Here is a 27,352-nt window from a genome sequence, read left to right as displayed (position 1 = left end):
TGGCAGCAAGACCTTAACATTGATCAATCAGCATTGGCAGTTTTGAATTTAATAACTTGACTGTGAAAAACAAACAAAAAAACCCAACAGTAAACAAAAACTCTTCAGTCATCTCCTCTGATAACTTCCAATCGTATTCTTTCATTTGAATGTTTCAGAAAACAAGACCTTTGCAGAGGTGTCCCTTTTCCAGATGTGAGATTAAATAGTGAAGCAAGACTATGTGACTGTTAGAAATGAAAGACCTTAAGTCTTTTGGGTGTAAATCTTGTAAAAACTCTGGTATGCCTCACAGACAGTCCTAGCGCATGGAGAACAACTGCAGGTCTTTGTTCTACCCTGGATTTGAGATGACTGAGCAACAAGATACACTATTTTCAGTACAGTACAATAAAAACCATTTTAGTCACTGCAGGTGTGGGATTATTCTTCATTTTTAGAAGACTGACTGTGCAGATTTAGCTTTACATTGCCATCCATGCAGCCCCAGAGTTCCTGTAGGTCTGTGATGGGGCTGAAGGGCTACTACATGGAGAACACCAACCTCAGGCTGCCTCTGCTGCTGCCCTTCACTAGGAGCCTTGTTTACGTGTTAGAATACAAAATTAAAAAGCGTTTTCATGCTTCTTGTTACTTAAACACTTGGTTGATCAGAGAAAGGCATAACAGAAACTTTTGATGAGCCTATAGGGTCAGTTGGCTGACTCTTCTCCTGCCTGCGTCTCTTGATTGCAGACAATCATGCTTGTCTTGTAGGAAGCAGGATAAATTTAGAACAAATCAGACGTGTAATATTTGGATGAGTCTAGTATTTCCCCTAGAAGAACTGTAGTTACGATACTGCTGGTCGTGTGAGGTACGCAGAGAGGAAATTCTAGATTTGTATAGAACTTGCTTTCTATTCTCTGTTACATTCAGTTTGGATTTTGTTATTAGCAGTAGAATCTTTATGTTTTGATATAGACAGATTGTTGTCATCTCAGCATTTTTTCCAGTCAATAAAGGGAAAGTGAGTAAAATTAAAACAAGGCTATTCATTTTAACCATGGAAAGTGGATAATAGTTTCATAAATAATTACAATTAATTTCTCTTACATAAGCAGGTAATCCCAACAAAAATATGAGTGAAAACTGTTGATTCAGTCTGCAATTTTTTGTTTTGTTTTTGTTTTTTAATTGGGGAAACTAATGTATTATTTGGTCATGCATCGTTCAGCATTTTTATTAGATAGAATTGCTGATAAATATCTCTACCTTTCAGGGAAAAATTGAAGAAGCTCTAAGGGCCTTTGAAGCATTAGTGAGTCAATATCCACAGAGTCCTCGAGCAAGATATGGGAAAGCACAGGTACTAAAAAAAAGCCATAAATGTTAAAAAAGATAAAATAAACCTTTTTTAACAATAGAGTTCTGAATCCCAGTCAGACTTCATTTATAATTTTCTGGATGTTTCCTAAGGAAAAAAAGAATTATGTGGTCTGTCATATTGTATCTGTTCAGTCCTCTATCCTTCCCCAATTACTTCGGGAGCTTTTGTTTAACTTTAGTCTAGTGGGAAGTATGGTAAATAACACAAAAATAAGATACATCCTGTAGATGTCATGAAAACCATCAGATGAAAGGTAAGAGATAAATCCCAACTAATGTCCTAGTGCAGGAACAACAGGCAGAACTTAATTGTTACATACTGTTTGCTGCAGCTGGTAAATCAACACATCAGTCAGCTCTGGGCTAAATGCTGTGTTTCGCTTAGTGGGAATAGGGAAGGGGATTTGGAGCTTTTATAGAGAGAGTGTTAAAGGATAAAGAACCCAAATTCGTAGGCAAGGAGGCTTAATTAGCCTTTTCTTGTGGAGTGAGTTCTGTTTCAGATGTTCTCATCCAAAAAAAGAGAAAGCATTGGAAAATAAGCTCTGCATTCATAATACTTTTGAGCCGTGTTGGGATGTCTGAGAAGAGAATAATCCTTCTATTTTCATAAATAGTAGGATAATCCCACTGCACTTGGTTTAATAAAAGATTGCTTGAACTCCTGTTAATCAAGATGAGCAAAATGAAACCCTCACCGTAGAAGGGAATTGTGCTGTTATACAATTAATGAGGCACTTGAATTGGAGTCACAACCGGTTTTCACTTGGTTAATAATAGTCATGCTAAAACCAAAGCCACGATTATCCAGAAAACTATCACACAAGCACTTGATACACAGCAGACCAAATACTTCAGTGCTCTGTGTGAGGGACAGTCTGCTGAACTATTTGCCTTCTTACGGTAGGAGACCACTTCGGTTAATATATGTGATAGACTTAACTCTCTTAACTTACACTTTTACTATTTGCCTTTTTTATGAATCTACTCATTATATCTAAGAGAATATGCTTCCTGCCTCCTCATTAGCTCACTGCTTTTAGGGAGGAGGGCAGATCATTGAAGCCAGCTGTGAAGATTATTCTCATTCAGAAGTCCCTGCAGTAACACAACTTCATTTGTCTCTCTACAACAATTTTTAGTCACAACCTAGAACTTCAGTAATGCTTAAAAGGTCCTACAGACCAAGATCTGAAGTCATAATTGGCATACACTTTCTGGGAATGTGTAAAAACAACTGTAAATTCATTTCCATTTTCAGTAGCCTTTGTAGGCTCATACAAGTCTTTTTACTGAACACTCATATTAACATGACCAATTTATTGAATCCAGTATGTGTAGGTTGAAGCTGTTTGAAGGAATGGGAAAATCATGGGCTTCACGGACAGATGGATTATTCTTAGGATTTACATTGTAACACCGTATTACTTTTAAATGGGTATTTATACCAACACAACACATTCAAATTTGCTATCTCTCATCACTAACTAAAGGTAAAACTGCAGAGAAGAGTAAGGGTAAAGGCCAGGAATTCACCACAAGAGTGTACTTCTCCATTTCTATGAATCATGAACCAACATTACATGCTAATTTTGTAGATTCAGTTTCTAATAAGACATGAAGATTCATTTTTCTGGATCTTCTAATAGCTTTAAAAGGCAACTGTTTCCCCCAAAATTCTGCAAAAGATTTCATAATTAGAAGTGTTTTTCAGAAATTTGAGCCATTCCTGATTTGATTTCTGGAGCTACACTTAGGCCGGATGAAAAATATTCTACAGAAATTGTTAACATCATTAAGGCTGAAAAGAAGAGTAGATAAGTCTTAAACCTCCTTATATTACTTACAGTATTTATACTGGTGAATTTATGCAGATTTTATGCTGACAATTTTTGCCTCTTACTTATGTATCTTTTACTATTCTTTGCCCTGCAATTCCCTCAAAAAAAGGAAAAGCAAATTCCTAGTGAACGTACATCAGGAAGATATATTATTTCTTAAAACTGATTTCTGAAGTTATTTCTGAAACCGGCAGATCAACTGTTTGGCTGAGTAACCACATTGTTTGGTATTTCCCATACTCAGTTTCAGAGTAACCCAAGGAAAAAAAGTAAAGGACAGAAGTGCAAAAAGATTCCAGATATTAGCTATTTACTACAGCGTATGCAGCTAGCACAGTTGAAGTTGTTTCAGTTAATGTGTTTGATTGATACAACAGTTAATTTAGATAGATCAATAAGATCTTCTGCACCTGCAAGTGCTTGCAATGCACCTACACCTTGCTCTGCTAATTGACAAGAACATAAACCAGTAAAAATAAAGTATTTGGGAAGAATGCATTAGACACATGAAAATGCATGCTTTTGTTATAAACAATTCAAAGTAATGCTTTAAAAATTCACCATTTGAGATATAGTTGTCTTTTTTTCAGCTGTGGAAACAAATTATGAATGTGCCATACCACAGGTGAAATCAGTGGTAGCTTCCATTTGGCTTCACTGAAGCTGTAATTTCACAATAGAGATCTCATATATCCTTTGGTCTGCTCCTGAGCTTGATGAATGAATTTAAGTTCTAAAGAGTTGTAGGGTAGATATCTATCAACATATGCAAGAGTAAAGCCAATTCCTAATTATTTTTCCAAGGAAGAGTGTAAATAAATTTGTGTCAAGATATATGAAAGCAATGTTTCTTGGTGTGCTTTGATCTGTGTGTTACAGCCAGTGTGAGACTTAGTATACAAACAATCCGTTGGCAATGATTTACATTTCTTCCATATTATTAAAACAGATTGCTTAATTTGTTTTCAAAAGCAGAAATTATGACTTCTACAAATATTAACCAAAAATCTGTGTTAATGTATTTTTTAGGTTCAAATTTTCTCATGCTTTCAAACAGTTTGCAGGAAACAAGAATTAACAGTAATTCTAATCTGCTTTACCATAAAGCACAACCAAATAAGCTTTCCATTGTTATGCCAAAATTATATACATTAAAGATAATTCTAAAATTATTCCCATAGTCTAACAATCGCATAGTTTGCCTTTTAGGAAAACAAAGTTATTTTTAAGACTAATGGATTATTATGTGTTCTAATAATGGTTTTGTGATTCTTTCTAGTCTGAAGATGACTTAGCTGAGAAAATGAGAAGTAACGAGATGCTGCAGAAAGCCATCAACACCTATGATGAGGTGGTTAGTCTGCCAAATGTCCCTTCGGATCTGGTAAAACTGAGCTTGAAACGAGAAGCAGACAGGCAGCAGTTTCTTGGTAAGATTTGAGGACGGTGTAAAAATTATGGAAGTTATGTGAGCAAGAGTTTCAAAAGATCACTAAGGACTTAAAAGCACCAATTCCATTGAATTTTCAGTAGGACTTGTGTTCCTAATCTCTTAAATGCTTATGAAAAATATTTTAAAATTCTTTGAAGTTTTTCTAGGGAACTAGTGTGTATAATTGCTTGTCTGACAATAGCGCCTGTAGACGACAGTGCACTAGGTGCTATGAGAAGCTATGATGGTAGGTGGTCAAAAAATTTTTATTGACAGAGAAAGAAGAAAATGTTCTTTTTCTACTGAAGGTGAGGGAGATTAATGGCATGCACAGAGTAAACATACCCAGAATAAACTTTCAATAAACGTAGAGAAGAATGGAATTGAACTCAGGGATAACATCCGAAAGTTTAGATCTCAATTCTGTGATGTACAAGAAGTGCTGATTAGAATATGAGGCACAGTCAACTTCGGTGGAGAAAAGAGTTCTGGTCCCATGGGTTGGATTTTAATATCAACTTGTTTTGATCTTGCTGTTCCTCAGCAAGACCTCATCTAGGAAGTCGAGGAATGTACTTAATTTTAAGCACGTAAAGCATGATTAATTTCATAATGGAAATATAGTGGATCTATTGCTTAACACTAGAAATGCGTTTTAATTAACCGCGATCAATTAAGATTAAGTTTATTTTGATATGTTTACCTAGTTTTGTCGAGTACTTTGACATCTGTGTGTGAAAGAGCAACCAAAGCTTAAAGTGTTGTTACACTTTGCTACACTGTGAATGGTTCTCCACTAGAGGCTACCATAACACCGCATGATATGCATTCGCAGTGATTTCCTGAAATAGTCCTTGTACGGCTACACCCCCAGTGACAACCAAGCAGCTGAATATACTCGAATCTGCACAAGTTTTTTTTTTTCAAGTTCTGCTTCTTGGTCGTTGGTGAAAGTGGAACACCTGGCAATGATTTGTGTTTTCTTAGATGTTGTGTAAGTGTCTTGCTACTGTTACTCATATCTGTAGTAGTAATTAAGTCTTGTTCAATCAAATTAGGTCGCATGAGAGGTTCCCTGATTACTCTACAGAAATTAGTTCAGCTGTTTCCCAGTGATACTTCATTCAAGAATGACCTTGGTGTTGGTTACCTCTTGATAGGAGATAACAGTAATGCCAAGAAAGTATATGAAGAGGTGAGTTTCCATTCCAGCCAAGGAAAAATACTATTTTCATTCATATGTTCATTCTAAAGATTGCTTGCTTTTAACTTTTTTAGTTGTTAAACACGTCTGGTTTTGAAGGGTTAATATAGATATGATTTTTTTTCTAGTGCAGTTCTTCTAATTTTAATTCAGATTTCCCAATACCGTCATGCTAAATGTTTTTCCTCATAGACAGAGAAATGCAAATGTTTTTCATATGCTAGATAATATTTGATTTCTTATACCTTCTGGTAGCTAGGTTTGGAATATATTGACAACACATATGGATGTCATGCATAGTATGAAAAAAGACATCTTATCTGCAAGACATGGAAAGCAGAAGTACGCCTGTTTCTTTACAGGAACACCATCTCTAACCATGTGATAAAGTAGTTCAGTACTCACACAGCTATTTAACCTTTGGTTTTTCATTATTTTTGTAGGCAGCCTAAATTCTGTTTTTCTTTCATGACGCTTGTAGTGTGGACAGTTCATTGGATTTGTATTCCTATCTTACACTACGGTTATCAGGCTGGGGAAACTTCACTGCCAGGAAGGGCCACTCTGCTCCTGTGATCTAGAAACCCGTTAACATCTGGAAACTCTCTGACAGATGCTGAGCTTGACGTCAGTTGTAGAGCACAAGCTGTCAGCACCTGATTGGAGACGGTCTTGTTGATGTTGGCACACTTGCTGCAGTGCTTGTTTAGTACAGGCGTAGTACGGTAATTGGCTGGTTATGTAGACTGGGGACGAGTCAGCATGATTAGTACCACCTCCTGAGAATAAAGGCCCGGTTTTCTGTCCCCCACATCTGGAAGTCTGAGGGGATTCTCATCTCAGGTGGTTTCTCAAAGAGAAGGAGGACATTCAACCACATGGTCGGAAGCAGGAGCTGAGTAATGATAATACCTTTTTTTTTTTTTTTTTTCCCCCTCAAGTTCCTCTGGCAGTCTCAGATGTTGCCAGAATAATGTTTGCTTTGCTACTTGGCTACTTTGTAGGTCCCTCCATAAAACATTTCTGTTCAATAATTTTTGGCCTGCTGTCAAAATTTCTCAGAGGATTGGAAACATCAGCTTTTAAAGATAGAATATATCAACCGAACCTGCTTTGCAAGCTGCAAGGAACTTGAAAAAAAAAAATCATACTCCTTTTGGGCAAGATGTTCCTTTGCAATTTTTCAGTATTTTGCTGCAAACAATATAGATGGTAGAATTTCTCAATATCAATAAATCACAGGATTTTTTATAAATGGAAGAAGGTAGTAAGTTTGCTATGTAATTACTTTGATATTGAGTTTGATATACTTCAGAAGAAGTGTACACTGCTCTGATTAAGAACAGATATGCAAAATAAGAACAGGTCTACCTTTAATACATTGTTTTCCATGCTTCCGTAGACTTTATCCAGTCTAATTACTCTGTTTTATGGTTCACTAAACACTGAAATAGATAGTGATGTTCTGTCCTTGTAAAAGAGCAACAAATAAATACCTCATAAAAGGAGTTGGATTTATTCTTTTTAAAAGTCATGTGGGTTTTGTCCATATTCTGGCTATTCCTCAGGTTGAATACCAACACATTAATGTAATTTTTTTTCTTTGTTGTAGTTCAGGATAAATTTACATGAACAGTTTTAAGAAAGGAAATATAGCCAAAGAAACAGGCAGAAGCTCACGTATACCTGCTTTATTCTTGGTGATACTGAAGGCTTCTTACATGATTTTGGGCAGATTGCTTAGGAGCCATATGGTCTGCTCTTGAGTGCTTTGCTCAGCTGTTGCCATGCATATTTAGAAAGTGATTGGCATATGGTTTGGAGCTACTATCATAGGTGCTCAGGCTTTGTGTATAGTCAATAGAGAGAGGGGCAAACTGTGAAGAGTGGTTCTCGGAGCCTTCAGGAGACATCTTACTCTTCCCATGATTTTTGAGAAACCTGGGAAACTTCTGTAATATGATTAAAACCTCCTTCTCCCTAGTGCAGGACAAATTAGTCATTTGACAGAAAATGTAAGACAGCACAGACAAGAGTGTGAACTCAGTGCTGCACGGTAGATGCCTCCAATATTTATGAACCCTGGGTTCTGGTTCCCACTGTAAGGTTGTTCATACATTTTATTCAAGTGTTCTTTAATGCAGAAGGCATGGGCATCTAGGAAGAGAGAGCAGAGCTCAGGACTCATCCTCAAGAGAACATACCCCTTGTTTGACTAAAGGCTCAGCTTCTTGCTCATTCCCCTCTGGGTCACATTCTTTTCTTTGCGGTTGTCTAACTTCTTGTGTATGAGGTACTTGTTTCTGCTCCTCAGGCAAGTTCCCAAGTAGTTGAACACTCTTCTGTGCAGGAGAATCTGGACTCCTAATTTCTCATTTCCTGGGAATCTGCTAGATTCTTGGGCAAAAGGTACCCATGTCCTCCTTTGCTTCCTGCTATAACATTTCGATCTTAATTCAGTGTTACCAGTCTGTGTTAGGCATGGGCTGAGCATGTGCAACCAGCTGGACCCTTCACAGGCACTGCCCCCTATGCTGGAATTACAGTGTATACCATTTCAGACCAGACTAACTCTAGCTGGCATCATCTCCAAGGAATTGAATAGATGCCCAAGGAATCCTAGTGAATGAAAACTTTCTGCTTTACATTTAATAGCCAGTTTACTTATTTTCCATTCAATTCCTATTTTCCATTCCAAATTTGTTATGTCTTAGCAGCTGTTGAAGTGTTATACTCACATTTTTATTTCAAATCTCTTAAATATGATATGTTGATTCTTTTAGCTACAGAGGCAATGTGTATAAACACTGAACTACAGATCAAGTGTTTTGTACTTACAGCTGTAGTGTGGTATAGTCTAACAGACACAAAATACACTTTTCTGATATGCATTTGCCAGACTTTATGCTGAACCACGAATGGAAAATGGTGTCTAATTGGAGAGGATTTCAGTTTTGCCTCTAATCTTAAAGCATTTTCTTTTGAGCGTTACACTTAGGGACGCAGAAACATAACATTAAAAGTAGTCCTAGTAGAATTTAGAGCGATTTTTGTTTTCAAAAATCTACAGATTATGATAAAATACAGTGGAGAGAACTTTATAAGACCAGTTACTCTGCTAATAGCACTTTTTCTGCCTGCCATGCTGAGGCAAATCTGCATGGGTCAGTGCAGCATTATACAGACATGCATAAGCCAGCTCTGACTGAGCTATCTCAGGTACCAAAAGCAGAATATCCACATTAACACAGTACTCTGCCCTGGCTAATTAGCCATTGATAGCCCCAGAGGTTAATTTCTGTATTCATGATTAATATTTAATGGGCTGTGAGCAGTTTAGTAAAACTTATTTCTAAACATAATTAATATTGCACGCAGCAATAGCAACAGAGTAATACAATTTACATTAAATACTTTCAGTGTAATTTCTGCTGATTGTATCTCTCTGCTTCTCTTTAGGGGCTCTGAATGTAGATCATGCCTTAATGCAACTCAGCATAGTTAAAATGAACTGTAATACAGAAAATTCTATTCTGTCTTAATTAATCAGATAGCTTTATCCTATAGTTAACGGAACTGTAACAAAATTATATGGCTAATAAATATTTCTATCAGTCATTTTATTTCACCCTGCAGGTACAGGTTCTTGGATCAAAATGATTATACTCAGAATGCTGCAGTAAAAAAACATAAGTTGCATAAGGTGGTAGCATATTCTTATACTAGGGGTCAAGCTCACCCTTACTATAAAAGTTCACCTTTTGTTAATAATGTGTCATGTTATAGACTTCAGACAGATTCTCAAATTGATTGTTCCTTCATAGTAGCTATTTTCTGCAAACAGAAGTGAAATGCTGCTATTTTTAACTCATAACATTTTATACCCACGTTGCACTGATTTTGGTTTTGCTCAGATGTAGTTTGTATGTAACAAGTTTGAGAAAGCAGAGAAATTGGCCCAGAGGACTTGTTATGGTTCTGCTTGTAATTGTTTTGATTTGAAAAATTAGGTTAGACAGTGACTGGAAAAGGCAGAGGGAAATGGCTGTAATGTGTGCAGACATTTTATCCAGGGCATAAGTTTAGTAGCTTCAAAAATGGATTTAGGCAAGAGAAATTGCTCATCTGTCCGTTGTTTTGTATTTAGTGACTGTGCTAGACATTCAGCAGGTGTCAGCCTCTGTAATTCCACTGACTCCCAGGCACTTGTGATGATCCTCACAGACTGAGGATCTGTCCTCATAAGACTGTCCACCCTTATTTTAAGGAGAGAAGAGGAGTCACAACAGATTAACTTGACCATGTAATTGATATCACATAGAGCTACAAATGATATTGCATATATACATCATAGAAACGTGGAGCTGGAAAGTAGATCAAGACATTCTCTAATTTTCCCTTGGCTGAGGCAGACCAAATGCACTTAAATTATCTGAGTAATGTTGGGGGTACATGTTTCAGAACACAGGCCAGCCGGCTTCACACCTCCTTTCCCTGAAACACTCCCCCGTACAGTGATCCTTTCCTACAGCTGTCCCTATACTCACAAATCTTTCTCTTGCACAGTCCCCATGAAATAATATCTATCTCTGGATATTTGCCTATGGGTTTTCCTTTACTGCAGAATAAAGTCAGGTTATAACTCAGACATTATCTGCTCAGGATACAAAATCTTTTAGCTTAATTTAGCACGCTAGGTCTTCGTCAAAGAGCGCAGCACGCAACTATACAAGAACAATTTATCCATCACCTTCTAGTCTGAAAGCACATTGAATCACTACTGCATTAGACCTTGCATTACCATCTGATAGCTTTCTCTTGGCCAAGCAAGTTTAAGCTCTTCCAGAGAGTGCTCCAGTTCACTATCGTGCTGAGAATGCCCTTTGTGTTCCCAGGGTTTGCGCAGTCCCATCACGTGATGCAACCTTTACTTTACAGCGTCTTTCTAAATTGTACTCACTGTGCTTCGCAGCGTAGTATATTTTCTCTTGCCAAGACTAGTTTGCTACCAGTATAAACCTATCTAATTTTAAACTCTTTCAGGTATATTTCTACACTATGCTTCCCGTGACTGTGCCATAGAGTTGTTCAAAAGCAGCTGCTTTCCTCCAGATTAGTCAAACCTGGGATAGGTAACTTAAGTGTTAATGAATGGTGTTAATTCTGTAATGTAGCATGCTGTAACTCAAGAGAGAGGGTGGAGAAAGATGGACAACAAAAAACCAATGCAATTCAGAGATTCCAGTTGGAATAATTTTACTTCTGAGACCTTAAAGTTTGGCTTGTAATAGATTTTTCTGGAGAAGCACAAGAGTGAATGGGGAAAAGAAAGTACAGTCAAGCCAAGAATTTATCTGAGAGTCAGCGATGGAAGAAAATGTCGTTGTATCACTAAATAGAAATATGTGCACAGGTTTGTTAATTTGCACAGACCCATACACGACTATTTAATTCATTTGCTCTCAAACAGGTTCTAAGCCTGGCTCCAAATGATGGCTTTGCCAAAGTACATTATGGCTTCATCCTGAAGGCAGAAAACAAGATAGCAGAGAGCATACCCTATCTAAAGGTATTTTTCTTTTCTCACCTACAGTAAATATTTTACCTGTAAAAAATAAAATTGGAATGTATAAAACATGTCAAGGTAGAAGCATACTAATGACAAATCACAGTTTAAGCTATGTGTTGGAGTTATATTGCTATATCACTGCCTATAAACTGGAACAAGCTTGTACATTGAGACTCATCAGTTCTTAAACATCAAGTATTTGTTTTATTAGTGGTTAACCGTAAGTACACAGCTGTGAGTCTCAAATTGTTTTGAGTTTGGTAGTATGCTGCAAACTTAAGGTTCTTGAAAAATCCAGAGAGGGCTTGTGTATACTTCTGAGTGTTTGGGAAGAAATACCACAAAATAAAACCTTAATCCAGCTTTCTAAAATGCTTGTGTATATGTATATAGGGTCGGGGCAAGTGTCCATCTCTGAATACACCTCTGTCTTGGAGGGACTGAGGGGAGAGGCCATGGCATTTGGAAAACTGATAACATTTCTCAGTGGTTTTTTACTGAAGTATTGTATTCATTCAACGTAAGTTCCGGGCTACCATGGTAGTTATGTTTTATAGCCAATTTCATAGCCTGTCTCTTGCATAGAATTGGTAGCCTATTTTAGAAGTCCTATTGAAGTTTCTCTTATACTTTTTTTTTTTTAGGAAGGACTAGAGTCTGGTGACCCCGGCACAAATGATGGACGCTTTTATTTTCATCTGGGTGATGCCTTGCAGAGAATGGGCGACAAAGAGGTACACATTTAACGTGTTCTTGCTTTAAAGACTAAACCTCCGATGGACTGCAGAATCTTTTAAGCACAGGCTTAATGTTGAAAACATGAGTAGTCCTATTGCAATAACAATCCAACATACGTGTGTAGAGGTCAAAGCGAGCAACAGCAAAAAAATTGCCATTGGTGTGACAATACAATCTCTTAGCATCCCTTGCTTTAGAACTAACCTAGACTTTTGAAGCTTGTGTGGGGCAGTTTGAACCACGGGACCAAACATTTTTCAAAAATTCAATTATTTTAACCAGAGTTAAAAAAAAAAACAATTACATATATATTACATGTATAGAAGTTCTCTCATAGCTCTGATATAACAGCGTTTTGTAAACCTCCCTTCTTTCCCAAAGTCACCTTGAGCACCATTGAGTATGTGATAAAACATGATCATGAGAGGACTCAACGTGTAGGCTGAGTTATGGTATTTGTTCAGTAATTAAAGTAGCAAACAGATCAGAAAACCAGAGGTTTGTGCAACAAATCTGTTGCATGCCCAACAAAAGCAAACATATGCAACTGAAAACTGTAAGAGTTTCCAATTTGTTAATTTAAAACCAAATTTAATGTAAAAGCCAAATTTAAATGTGTGAATTAGCACTGTTGCCATGGTAGGGGAGCAAAGGCCTTTTGTTGAAGACAGTTATTAGTAATGAACTTTACTGTGGGCATGAACTGAAAAACAAACAAAAAAACAAACCAAAAAACCCTACTCAAGTTCCTGGATGGGAAACGTGAAAAGAATAAGAATAAAAAAGCATAGTGGAACTGATGTTTAATCAGTTATCTAGTAATAGGTCTGAAATATTGATACCTAAAATACTGTGAAGAATGCTGACCTCTTGAGTACCTTGGCCCAGTCGGTCAGCAGTTCTCCAGTATAAACTGTAGACAGGTGGACTATAATGAATCACAGAATCATAGAATCATTAAGGTTGGAAGAGACCTCCAAGATCATCGAGTCCAACCGTCAACCCAACACCACCATGCCCACTAAACCATGTCCCTAAGCGCCTCATCCACACGTCTTTTAAATACCTCCAGGGATGGTGATCAACCACTTCCCTGGGCAGCCTGGTCCAATGTTTAACCACTCTTGCAGTAAAGACATTTTTCCTCACATCCAATCTAAACCTCCCCTGGCGCAACTTGAGGCCATTTCCTCTCGTCCTTTCGCCAGTTACTTGGGAGAAGAGACCAACACCCACCTCACTACAGCCTCCTTTCAGGTAGTTGTAGAGAGCGATGAGGTCTCCCCTCAGCCTCCTTTTCTCCAGGCTAAACAACCCCAGTTCCCTCAGCCGCTCCTCATAAGACTTGTTCTCCAGACCCCTCACCAGCCTCCTTGCCCTTCTCTGGACACGCTCCAGCACCTCAACGTCCTTCTTGTAGTGAGGTGCCCAAAACTGAACACAGTATTCGAGGTGCGGCCTCACCAGTGCCGAGTACAGGGGCACCATCACTTCCCTACTCCTGCTGGCCACACTATTTCTGATACAGGCCAGGATGCCGTTGGCCTTCTTGGCCACCTGGGCACACTGCCGGCTCATGTTCAGCCGGCTGTCAACCAACACCCCCAGGTCCTTTTCTGTTGGGCAGCTTTCCAGCCACTCTTCCCCAAGCCTGTAGCGCTGCATGGGGTTGTTGTGGCTGAAGTGCAGGACCCAGCACTTGGCCTTGTTGAACCTCATACAATTGGCCTGGGCCCATCGATCCAGCCTGTCCAGGTCCCTCTGCAGAGCCTTCCTACCCTCCAGCAGATCAACACTGCCGCCCAACTTGGTGTCGTCTGCAAACTTACTGAGGGTGCACTCGATCCCCTCATCCAGATCATTGATAAAGAGATTGAACAAGACCAGCCCCAAAACTGAGCCCTGGGGAACACCGCTCGTGACCGGCCGCCAACTGGATTGAACTCCATTCACCACAACTCTCTGGGCCCGGCCATCCAGCCAGTTTTTCACCCAGCGCAGAGTCCACCTGTCTAAGCCGTGAGCCGCCAGCTTCTCCAGGAGAATGCTGTGGGAGACGGTGTCAAAGGCCTTCCTGAAGTCCAGGTAGACCACATCCACAGCCTTTCCCTCATCCACTAGGCGGGTCACCTGGTCATAGAAGGAGATCAGGTTGGTCAAGCAGGACCTGCCTTTCATGAACCCGTGCTGGCTGGGCCTGAAGCTTATGTTAGTGATCTTTCTTAAGCCTAGTTCATCAGGTTAATTTTCTTTTTTTATAAATCATGGAACTTTGATTACAATACCTTATACATACATTGAAATGTAATAATATCTGTATTTTTTAAGTTAGATTGCCTTCTCTGAAAGTACAATAAATTATTCATCCAATGAAGTTTTTTTAATTTAAAACTTCATTTACTAGTGAGAATTAGTTGGCCTCATTCTACACGTAATCACACACACACACGTGCGTGCACGCACACACACAGCGTCTGCTTGCACGCGTGCTGTCTCTCTGTCTGAGTCTGTCTGTCTGTCCTTCTCTCAACAGAAAACCAAAAAGGAAATCCCTGTATGCTTCCATGGAATATTCTGGATGGAATGATTGAGCCTAGAGCATCCCATTATAATGTTTGACTAAAGATACCACACAGATGTAATTAATGTCTATCATTCCAATCCCCAGGATAATTATGTGTTAATGTTTATGGAGTTAATGGTTAAATCTGCTGTAGAAAAAGTTTTAATCAATGACAAATGAAGTTCTTGGCATGGAGGAGTCTTTTAAATTTATCCGTGGAAAGTCCACTGTTAAGCTAAATTTTTCTCACTGACCTTGCTAGACTTGCTGAACTTCAAGATTTAATCAAGGAAACAGATCAATATTTAAGGAACATGTGAAATTGCTATCACTGAAGGTTTGTTGAAGGTAGATATTAGAGCTAAATTAGGAATTATGAATGTGGTCTTGCTAAGTGTTAGGGAAACAGTGTTGAGTATGCCCTTTCCAACTATAATTTGATAAAATGCCAAATTGACTTAAAAAAAGATAAATTAGAACTGCAGAGGGTATTGTAGAACCAAGTGCTGTTCACACAGAATGTATAAACTGAGTGCATCTCAAACAATTACTTTCCTGGAAAAGAAGCTATACTGTTGTAGCTGTCCTGAATAGTACAGTGGTCATTATTTAGCCTTCCTGCTGCCAAGATCTGCATGCGAAAAGAGAGGTTTCTCATGGAAACTCAGGACTGGAAAGGATGAGCGAGGCAACCTAACACTACTCCATGCTGTCAAAGGCAACTTCATAGCACAATTCTTCTAATAGATAAGGATTAACAGTATTATACATCGTGATTATAGCTGATGGATCTTAAAGAGCAGCAACATTCATACTCATCAGTCAGTGGCTGAAACAAGTAATTCATCGCCCTTATCATTTCAGCTAACTCCAGACATTGCAAATGAACGCAGGCAGTCAGCATGAATGATCTATTGATATCCCACTGCTATTACAACTTACACCTTGGGGAACGTATGTTATAAATCATAATGCTTCCATTTCAGAGACTTAACCAAGATAACATCAAAATTTAAAGATATACTGTGTATTACCCAAAGATAATACATAATTTTTTTTTTTTTTTTGACTCATACACAATTTTACAAAGCTTCTCTAGGGAAAAAAGCTGAAAGCTTATATATGGTCTGCTGTTACTCTGTTCATCCACACTGTTTTTCTGTACTTCAGATAATTACTGTAAGGCAACATCCTATTGCGGCCTTTCCTCTATACCTCAAGAGAGTTATAAAGATCAGAGTACCACATTTTTTAAAAGCCTGAAGAAAATTTACAGACTCTCAAAAAATAATCTATGGTTACAATACAGAGACTTATGTAAAAATTTGAAGACAAAACCACCCAAAGTCATTTCTTACCTTATATCTGAAATAAAAGATCTCTAAGATGACACCTGGAAATTTTTAGAAAGAAGTCATTATATGAAGAATTTCCAATAGCTTTTTGTTTTCTTGACTGACTGACTGCTAAGACTAAGTAAGTCATAGTAAGTCACACACTGTTCTCATGGCTGATTTGTATCCAAAAAAAGATTTGTTTTTCCCTCTAGTTTGCTGGCTTCAAGGTAAACAGAAATAATAAGCTGACACAAATTATTCTCTTAGAGATGTGTTTATTTGATTGTGTGTTTTGCTTTCCATTAGACCCCATACCTAAAATTCTTCTTTAGCTTAAGAGTTAGTACTGTGGTTTTTGTCTCAGTAAGTCTTTTGTTTGCAGCCTTCATGTCAAACGTGGGCAGATTAATGGACAACTGTCATATGCTCATGAGTTAGAACAGGAGAAATTACTCTCTTTGAAAAACAAATAACAATTGAAATAGTTAGTCATGCAGGGAAACTACCATACCAGAATGAGACTGGGAACAGTGTTCATCTTCTCCAGATATTGTGATTTAACCCCAGCTGGTAACTCAGCACCACACAGCCTCTCGCTCACTCCACCCCCAGTGGGATGGGGGAGAGAATCAGAAGGGTTAAAGTGAGAAAACTCGTGGTTTGAGATAAAGACAGTTTAATAGGGAAAGCAAAAGCCCCACGTGCAAGCAAAGCAAAACAAGGAATTCATTCACTGCTTCCCATGGGCAGGCAGGTGTTCAGCCATCTCCAGGAAAGCAGGGCTCCATCATGTGTAACCGTTACTTGGGAAGACAAACACCATCATTCCGAATGTCCCCCCTTCCTTCTTCTTCCCCCAGCTTTCTATGCTGAGCATGACGTCACATGGTGTGGAATATCCCTTTGGTCAGTTGGGGTCAGCTGTCCCAGCTGTGTCCCCTCCCAGCTTCTTGTGCACCCCCAGCCTCCTCGCTGGTGGGGTGGGGTGAGGAGCAGACAAGGCCTTGACCCTGTGTAAGCGCTGCTCAGCAGTAATGAAACCATCCCTGTATTATCAACACTGTTTTCAGCACGAATCCAAATCATAGCCCCATACTAGCTACTGTGAAGAAAATTTAACTCTCTCCCAGCCAAAACCAGCACACCAGATTTTCCATACTCCTGGTGGAAAGAAAAGTGGAGGGTTTGTTTTTTTGAGGAGAACTTGGCAAGGAGGTGGGTACATCCAGGGAAGGTGGCTAATTGTGAGGTGTAGGGGGAGTATTAGTAACTGGAAGCATAAGGGTGAAATTATACACTGGTTTATGCAGAGTGAGATAAGAATAAATATCAGGTTGGGTGAAGGAGCATGAGAACATGGTCCAAGTTTGGATGAGTGACACTTAGGTGGAGGTGAATTGGATAGATTGCAGGCTTGGGAGGGAGCAAATTTGAAGCGGTGTAGCTAGAGAGGGACGCTGTGCATGACTCCAAGTAAAGAGGTTTTTAGGTAGTTTCTGTTCAAGGCAGGGACTGCTGCCTGCTTTAGTCCCTCTGCTCTGGACTTCCTAACTCGTGTCTCCCTACTTAGCTGTTCTGTCATATCCGGTTTGTTTTTTTTTTTTTGTGTTGTCTAAAATATTGCAGCTGTAGCAGCAAAGCTGGACAGGAAGGAGGCAGCTATACGTAGCCTTCTCTGTATATGGTTCATCACAGTGCTACTCATGCTGGATATTTTCTTTCCAAGCATCCCATTTTCTTCCTTTGCAGGACCTTGTTTTGCTGCTATACAGTGGTAAAGCAAGTTGTGGAAAGGGAGAGTAAGACAAACAAAGGTCTGGTATTAACTTCAGTAGGTTTCTACCATCTGAAATAAAGGGAAGGGGCAAGAAAAATTAGTAGCATCAGCTCAATTCTGGCGTGACAACAAATATTTGAAGAAACTCAAGTGCATATATGTATTAGATAATTATGTAACAATTTAAATCCATAAAGTCAGCACTGTTTTCATCATCACAGCATCTCCATTGGCAGCAGAAGGCAGTCATCTTTAATTCATAGGTAGAGAATTGAAACAGAGAGAAAACAAGGTTGCCCAAGATGACAAACAATTGGATCTCCTAAGTCCAAGGACGGCGCCTAGATTACTGACCAATATTTGGTGTGAATGGTTGTGGGAACATTATCCTATTTTGCTAATATTGGATTGGACAGCCTTGGCTGACTGATCTATTTTGGGATTGTTAGTTGGGGTTTTTTGGGTTTGTTTGGGTTTTTTTCCTTGAAGTGTTTGTTACTACATTACATTAGAAGACTAACCCCGGCATCCAAAGAGACAGTGTTACCTTATCAAAAACGCCTAAGTTACTTTTTTTTCCTGTGGGAGCTTGGCTGATTGGTTGAATTTGGTTGTTAACAACTGCAATCTTTTAGGCATACAAGTGGTATGAGCTTGGATACCAAAGAGGTCACTTTGCATCAGTTTGGCAGCGGTCCCTCTACAATGTCAAGGGACTGAAAGCTCAGCCTTGGTGGACAGCAAGGGAAACTGGTTATACAGAACTGGTGAAGGTAAGGCAGTTTGTTTTGGTCTACTTTGATTTTTTTTTTTTTTTTTTTAATAGCAACTATAATTTAAGGTATTAAGCAGAGAAAACTCTAATCTGTGAAGTCTGAATCACTCCCTGTGTGTACCAGACACCAATCTCAGACTGAGGCATTTTCAAAATTGAGAATGGGGACAGGATGGCTGAAATATGATTAATAAATACAAAATTTGCATGGTAGACAACTGTAATGTCTCATGTGCAAAATGACAGCAAACTTCGGTAATGTCTGGGACACCCATTGTGAATTTTTAATTAGTCAGGAAAGACTGTGTCCTTCATCCCTTGTGTAATATTTGGTGACTTCTTTGGAAGCTTTTAATTGCATAAGAGAAACAAGTGTAGACTCCCAGTGATGGATTTAGCAAAAGATAACAACATAGAATTTAAGTTCTTTAAAGTTCTTTTTTTTTATTTAATGCAAGACAAGTAGTCTGGTTATTATTCATAATAATAGTTTGTTTTTCCAAAATAGCATAATTTTTATTAATTTTAATAATTTTAATCATAATTCCTAAAAAAAATTAAAAAGGGGGAAAGAACTTTTTTTTTCCTGTATGTTTTAATTATTGGTATGTGGTTTAGCAAAATTATTCCGCACAAATAATTTTAAAACATAAATGTTTATTTGCAAGAGACAGTTTCCTTCAGAGTGGTTGTTTCATTATACTTAGTTACATAACATGTTAAAAAACCTACTACGAAAGGATGATTTTATTTAAAAAGAAAAAAAAAGAAAAAAATTTTAAAAATATGATTACTCCTTGTTATGCTTTTTTTGATGGCAACATAAATAAGGCTAGGAAATTTAGAGTAAAGTGTGATTCTCCAGTGTAGTCTCAGTCACACAAAAAAAGCAATTAGCTTTATGGACTTGCGTTTGGGAAGATTTGAAATGTGCATGTATTGAACTCATTCTTGAGGAATGTGTAGGAATAGATACTCCCTGCCATAAAGGAGATGGAGAAACTGGGAACTTCTTATCATACTGTGCCAAACAAAAAAGAAAGAATATATATTATTTTATTGATGTTTTAGAGCTATCTGCAGTGATGTTTTACAGTCTTTTACATGTAAACCATTCAAACTCCTGAGTCACAGAAGTTAATGATCCCTTCACCCTTGGCATGAGGAGACAAGTCAGCTTTAAATGATGGAAGAATTCAGTTCCCTGTTATAAAATGACCGGGGCTCCACCTTGAAGGGATGTTTTTCAGATGGATCAGACCACATATGGAGGTCTTGGTTTGGATCAGCATCTTGTGTGGCTCCTAGAAGAGCCATTCAGAAGACCAACAAGGATAGAAATTCACCCCTGACCTCCACAGCACAACTGCCTCTCTGAAATCCACTCACACCTCTTCAATCCAATCATTTTGTGGTATATTTTTTAGCTGTTTCATTAGCAGTATGTCATTGAATCTGGACTAAATTGTGGCTGCTAATTTACTTACATAGGTGTCATAATTTGGGGGTGGTAAGATTTACATTCTTCAAGATAACATTCACAGTTGAAAGTATAAATCCAAAATATAAGTTAAATGCATCAGGAAAAATATTTGTATAGTTGTGTTTCCCCTATAACTCAAGAAAGTACTTGAAGTTTTGAAAGAAAGCAGGCTCGATTGTAATAACATATGACGCTGCAAGCAAAACTGTGTTGAAAAGAGCAGAGATGATGCGTACACATGCTAATGTTCAAGCACTCTGAGTGACCAAATGGATGCAAGGTATCTCTTTCAAAATGTTTAAAATATTGCCCCTTACTTGGAGGTCATCAGTGTTCCCCAGCAGAGACACGATAACTGATCGTGAATACTCTCCCACTGTTTCAGTAACAAAATGAAATAGATTGAAGTCTTCACCATGATTTTATTTTATAGTCCAATGGATTAAAATGGATGTGTGGTCAGTAGTTACGCCTCACGTGAGGGGTAGTAACCTCTTAATCCCTGCCTGTGTCATTTATGACCGTGCATTTGAAAGGGTTTGACAGCACAGAGTAAGGATTCTTTTAATATGTCACACATAAAAATAAACCAATATTAAGAAATACCTATTTAAATACAGTAATGTCTTCGCCAATAAAATCTACGCTACTGCCAGATGTAAAGCAACTGTAAACTTCCATTATTGTTAGGAACTGTATTTAAAAAGCCATATGGAGGTTTATGGGAATCAGCTGCTAGGAAACAAATACATATGCTCCCAATGCTGTTTGCCACCTGATTCTTCACTTGAAATCAGGATATTGCACCAAATATAACATGAATTTGTGGCTCTAACCTGAGGCTTGAATCCCTACATCTTATGGAGCATAAACATATTTAACTTTTTTCTGTAGACACCAGCTCTTGGATCAAGAGCCATAGTCATTATGTTTTAATGGTGTTATGTGTTCTTACCATTCAATGTATGCCTAAGAGTCTGTAAAATCAGAGAGATCAAGGCTGTGTTTGAACTCCTGTAACTCTCCGCTTCCTTTCTACCTAGGAGTTGCCTATTACTCATAGTAAAGCACTGTCAGTGTCTTTTATAGATAGGATCCAAGTTTTCAGGAGTATAGAGATGCTATTGATTTCAGTGCAAGTTATGTCTAAAAGCATTGAGAAGCTAGTTCAAAATCAATGGTATGTATTCAAATCATTTCATATCCAACGTGTTAGGTAAGGAGTCTTAAAAGGCAAGGACAAACACACACCTTTGGAGGTTAACTTTCAGCCTGTGGCACTTGTGAAGGATTAGAGGTGACAAAGCAGCTGTTGCCTGCAACTCCTTGGACCACCAGTACTCTTCATGCATCATCTTGTCTGCCTGGGTAAATGCTCCCTCTTACCTTTTTTCAGACGAGGGAGTAGGAGGAGTTTGAGTAAACAGAGAAGCACTTGTAATATCTTTTAAAGTTTTCCAGTTTTGTTGATCTGTATCACTTTAATTTGAGGCCTATGTAAATATAAGTTATTCTTTTCTTTCTCTTCTCCAGCCAGTGCAAAATCAGGTACCCAAGCTGGTATTTCCTTTTGTAGTGCTGAATCAGTACCAACACTGTTCCCATATTCATCTCTGATCAGGTGGAAATTTTCAGTCTTGTTCTGTACTCTGCATTTTGGAAAAGTCAGTTTTCCGAAGATATTCTAAGAAACATTCCTACTTAATGTTAACTGTTAAACAAGTGTTATGGAAGCCCATCAGTGGGAGAGAATAAGGTGAATGCACCAGGATTAATTCCCCTTTACTGATGGATGAGAGAGAAAACAATTTGCTAGGAAGAAGAAGAGAGTATTGTAATAATGGAAGTGCAATCCTAATTTTCACAGGTCCTAGCTTTCCTAAAAATGTTCTAGTGGGAGAAAGTTGCTGTACTACAGACAGTATGTTCTAGCCACGGCTTGCTGAGCCTTTTATGATATATCAACATACAGCCTATTTTGTGTGATCAGCTTGCCTTTTAATTGAAAAAACTCAAGTGGAAAATGCAACTATTTAATTTAAATGGGGAAGACTAATAACCATATGGAGTTTTAAGGCTAAAAAGGGGCAGTTACATCACCTAGTCTCACAGACTTTTGAGTTTTACTCAGCTTCACACATCATATAAAGAGGTAGTGTGGGAACACAGCCTATTTTCAGTATGAAATTGATTGAAAATGTCTTACAGAAATGCTTTGTTCAAAAGCACAAAGGAAAAATGAAAATTGTTCACCCAGAATAAGGTTTAGTGAGTAAAGTAAGCAGCTGGGAAATGGAAGTCACTTTTATCCAGGTCCATTGTTAGGCTGTGGGGTTTTCATTTATATTGCTATAACATTAAAATGACTTATTGGTAGAATAAAAGGTTTTCTGATCTATCTGATTTTTACAAATATAATGTCCTAAAGCAGCAGAGAACAGAATTTTTAATTCTATGATCTTGTGGTTTTGGTGTGTATGAAGTACAAGGAGCTTACACATTTTTAATGGTTGTGTCCATAAATCATCACCTGGCATTTCAAGTCGTATTTGATCTTTTTCAATAGCATTAGCATGTGCAAGTGAATCTTTGCAAACCTTTTTGAAGGTTTAAATCATAACTATCAACTTCAGTGGCCTGTTTACATTTGTACTCTGAACCGTGATGTTCTGCCAATGCCTGGAGTTCCAGGTTATGCGAGGGGTTTTCTAGTCGCAGGATTGCTTCCAGGTAACATGTGCTGTCTTTAAGAAGATCAATACTCTTCCTAGCTTGCAACACAAAATGATCTGTTAAAGAGCCCTTAGGCTAATCAAAAAACAAGTCAAAGTGAGGCCTAGTCTGCAAAGAGGCTGGGGATTATTGAAATTTTATGATTCCAATGTAATTGAATCAGAGGAATGCTGTGAAAGTTGTTTCTCCTGCCTTAATGTGTCAGAAGGGAATTGAATATAAAGAAACTTGATAATGGTGTTGAACACTTTTTTAGTGCTTTTAAATTTAAAAAAAAGTTAATAATGGCAGGGAAAAATAAAAACAGTACTAAAGCCAAACACAGTAAGTTCTTAGTGCAGTAACATGCCTCTCTAAACAGTCCTTAGAAAAAAACTGGAAGCTCATTCGGGATGATGGGCTTGCTGTGATGGATAAAAAAAGAAGCCTCTTCCTGCCTGAAGATGAGAATCTACGAGAAAAAGGAGACTGGAGCCAGTTTACCTTATGGCAACAAGGTATTGTTGCATACAATGCAACATTTTGTATTTCTTCTCTTTCCCCAGTTTCACTTTCTCAGATTAATATAGTGTAATAAGGAGTAGCAACACAGTTTTTTCCAGAACTGTTTTTGTAATCACTGTATCTGCAGAAGAAGGGAGCTAATAAAATAGTGTCTGGGACCCCTGTGACAGTGAACAAGAGTTCTTTATGCTAAACCATGTTGTCCCCAAGCACTTCTAAGAATCCCTTGAGGGTAATACTCTTCTGGCAAGGTTGCCAACATTTTGCATGGTAATGCATAGTACAGGTCAGCCTGAGGGAAGACAGGAACATGGGAGAAGGTGCATCCTCAATATTGTGTTGTCAGCTAGTGAGATCTATCATTCAGAAATGGTATGAGCAAAAGAATATGAGCTTTAATAAGCCTGCTGCCCTGTCCCTGACCTCTGCGGTGGGATGCCCAACTATTGGAATGACCTTAAATTCTTACAAGACTCTGCATATGAAAGAGTACTGTAAAATAAAATATTAAAAGCAACTTATATAAAAATATAATCTGAAATGGTATGATGTTGGTGGCATTTTTCATCTTTCTTTTCTATGCAGCCTCATTAATGATTATACTTTTAGAATCATGTTTAAAAAATGGTAGAAAGCCTGCTCTTCACAGATAATTTAAAAGCAAAGATGTTGCAGGCTGCTCTGATATTACAATGTGTTAATACTTCTGTTTCGTAATATGTAAAATGGGAATAACAAGATTTACCTGTCTTTCGGTGTTAGCTCTTTGACAGCTCTGTTGCTCTTCTGCAAAGCAGAAAACAAGGAAATGTTCGTTCATCGCTCTTACCAATGCTCTATTCATTATTTTCACTAGGAAGAAAAAATGAGAATGCTTGTAAAAGTGTTCCGAAAACATGTGCTTTATTGGAAAGATTCCCGGAAGCTACTGGCTGCAGAAGAGGGCAGGTGCCTGGCAAATTTCTTCATTTTTGCAGATTCCTAATGCTGGGAGCAAGTGATTTTGAGGAATGTGTATAGAGAGATGCATGACCTTGATATATTTAATGATGCCTCAAGCACACAATGAAGTTAACAGTAAAAACATGCCCAATTTTAGCCCTCAGCAAATACAAGGTGAAACATGTTAGCTGAAGCCTTTCTATGGACTCTTTAGTTGAGCCATTTTACCTTGTGTTTCCTGGGACCTCTTGGTAGGTAAGTAGTTATTTGCCATGGGTCAAACCAATAAGTTATGACTTGCTAAACCTCAGCCCTAAGTGACCTGGTCTGACTCATAGCTAACCCTGCTTTGAGCAGGAGGTTGGATTAGGTCTTTTCTAACCTGAATTTTTTTTTCTGGTCTGAACCTAACTTTACAAGACTAATTCAGTGAGCCAGATTCTCACTGTGATTAAACTTCACCCGACTACCCCAGCCTGGCTGCATTAGACAGAAGGAGAATCACCTCATGGAAGGCAAACAACAGTACTGCTGTCACATGCTTCTTTCCTAAAGGTAAAGGAAGGAAGTTTTACATCCATGAGCTGTGGCCTAGGGTGCCAACAAAGTGTGTTTCAAGTGCCTGGTCTACATTGACTACTCGGTCACTAATTAACCTCATTAAATCATGCAGTAGACTTATATGGTGTGGATCAATACATACACGGCTGAATGAATGGCCCGACACAGATATCGTGTGATTCTGTAGGACAGAATTTTTCACTATTCTTTTTTTTTTTCCAGTTACTATATTTTATCTGTAATGACTACATGAGAATAACCTTCATGTTGCAAAATTAAGGATGCAAAAGTTGGAGAAAACAGTGCTAGCATAATCCTAATTCAGAGCCTTGAGAGTAGATGTTCAGCTTTTTCACCAGACTCTTGCTTTTGATGTGCAGAAGCACACTAGATGGCTACTGTTGTGGGAATGAACAAGGCTATTTTTTCATTGATTTGTTGCAAAGGCTGGTTGTAGTGAATATAACTGATGAGAGAGGTCGTCACACTCAGTGTGGCTAACAGCAAGAAAACTGCTTTCTGTGGCATCCATAGCCAAAATGGATCTATCCCAGAGAGCAAATTCTCTTTGAGAGCTAGTATTTTGTTCATCATTTTTTGGCAGCTCACATGTTATCACCAGGATATGGTTTGCGGAAACATTGTGTATTCATAGCTATAGCTGTAGTCATGTGTTTTGAACATATAAAATGTAAAATAATCTGAAAAATGGTGCTCTAGAAGTCTTAAGTTTTACATCCAGTATTAGGGGATGCCTAGGACAATTTTGGACTTATGCTAGCCATGCCTCAGATTCTTACGGTAAATTAAATTTAAAACATCACTGAAGCACTCGGAAGCAATGGGAACAAACACAATCAGGAAATTAGGAATTCTGTGGAAGATAGGCCATTTCGATGCTTTGGGCACCTTGTGTATTGACAAAAATAAAAGAAATGTAAAATAATCAACTACCTGCTCAGTGCTGCTGAGAGACTGTGTAGAACAATAGCAAGTGATCACATTATTAAAAATTATCTCAGTCTTCTAAAAAGTAGCAGTAAACTAAAAATAGCACAGGTAGTTTTAATTCTGGGCATTTCATAACTCTTCGGAGTTTTACATTACAACCATAGTATAACTCATTGGTAGTTCAGGACTATTTGTATATAGTGCTTGAGTACAGCACGTACATATAATTCACAGACATATGTAGACTGATCTGTGTGGACAGATAACATACATGACAGTAATCATTCTGCAGTGCTGGTATATTAGCATAAAAAAAATTGTTTCCCTGGGATATTAGTAACTATCCTGCATAGCCAGTTATTTGCATTGCATTAGGGTCTGACAGGGCAATCAAGTTAATGCATCTTGGTGTAGCAGTGGTGGTGGGTTGGAGCATTTGTGTTCACCACGGCCACTGGAGCTTATCACTTGCTGTCGTAAGAAACTGCCAGTAAGCTGAGACCTCAGATGGTGGAAATGGCTAAGGCATTAGGCACACGCTGTCTGCTGCTGATTTTGTTACAGCTGGAGAGCAAGCAATACCTTAAATCCTAAGATTTATCAAAGTAAACCTATCCCAGCCTGATGTGCAGATTTCTCAGTTGAAAAGACACTTCTCACCACTGTCATGCGTTACTCACACTTCCTGTTTGTTGCATTGCTGTAGAATCATGGGAGGGTTGAGGTGGGAAGGGACCTCTGGAGATTACCTAGTCAAACCCCTTGCTCAAAGCATGATGAACTAGAGCAGGTTGCTCAGGACTGTGTCCAGTCAGGTTTTGAATGCCTCTGAGGATAGAGACTCTACAGCCGCCCTGGGCAACCTGTTCCAGTGTACAGTAAAAAAGTTTTTTCTTATGTTTAAATGGAATTTCCTGTATTTCAATCTGTCCATTGCCTCTTTGCCTTTCACTGGATACCGTTGAAAAGAGCCTGTCTCCATCTTCTTCACTTCTCCCATCAGGTATTTATATACATTGATAAGATCTCCCTGAGCCTTCTCTTCTCGAGGCTGAGCAGTCCCAGCTCTCTCAGCTTCCCCTTGTATGTCAGATGGTCCGACCCCTTAATCACCTTTATAGCTCTTCACTAGACTTGCTCCAGTATGTCCATGTCTCTCTCATAGTAGGTAGCACAGAACTGGACCCAGCACTCGAGACATCTCACCAACTCTGAAGAGACGGGAAGGGTCGCCTCCCTCAACCTGCTGCCAAAGCTCTCCCTAATGCAGCCCTGGAAGCTGTTGGTCATCTTTACTGCAAGGGCACATTGCTGGCTCATGTTCAAATTGTTGTCTATGAGGACCCCACTGTCTTTTTCTGGGAAGTTGCTTTCCAGACAGTTGTCCACCAGGTTGTATTGGTGCATGGGGTTATTCCTTCCCAGTGCAGAACTTTGCAATTCTCTTTGTTGAACATCACAAGATTCCTGTTTGCTCCTTTCTCCAGCCTGCCAAGGTCCTAATGAATGCCAGCAAAAAAATGTAGCGTATCAGCCATTCCTCTCCAATTTTCTATAATCTGCAAACTTGCTGA

The 27,352-nt window shown here is 38.6% G+C and overlaps 1 protein-coding gene across 1 annotated transcript in view; it reads left to right on the top strand.

Moving 5' to 3' along the window:
* ASPH (aspartate beta-hydroxylase) overlaps nt 1–27,352 on the top strand; it is a 101,487-nt gene that overhangs the window by 65,606 nt on the left and 8,529 nt on the right. Inside the window, exons 18-25 of the mRNA XM_009332089.1 lie at nt 1,262–1,348; nt 4,489–4,639; nt 5,700–5,836; nt 11,316–11,414; nt 12,059–12,148; nt 18,465–18,602; nt 23,182–23,317; nt 24,181–24,272. Of these exons, the coding sequence (XP_009330364.1) occupies nt 1,262–1,348; nt 4,489–4,639; nt 5,700–5,836; nt 11,316–11,414; nt 12,059–12,148; nt 18,465–18,602; nt 23,182–23,317; nt 24,181–24,272 (930 nt within the window). The remainder of the gene's footprint in view (nt 1–1,261; nt 1,349–4,488; nt 4,640–5,699; nt 5,837–11,315; nt 11,415–12,058; nt 12,149–18,464; nt 18,603–23,181; nt 23,318–24,180; nt 24,273–27,352) is intronic.

Source organism: Pygoscelis adeliae, unplaced genomic scaffold, assembly GCF_000699105.1.
Source record: "Pygoscelis adeliae isolate BGI_AS28 unplaced genomic scaffold, ASM69910v1 Scaffold98, whole genome shotgun sequence".
Lineage (NCBI taxonomy): Eukaryota > Metazoa > Chordata > Aves > Sphenisciformes > Spheniscidae > Pygoscelis > Pygoscelis adeliae.
This window is presented reverse-complemented; position numbering and strand designations above follow the sequence as displayed.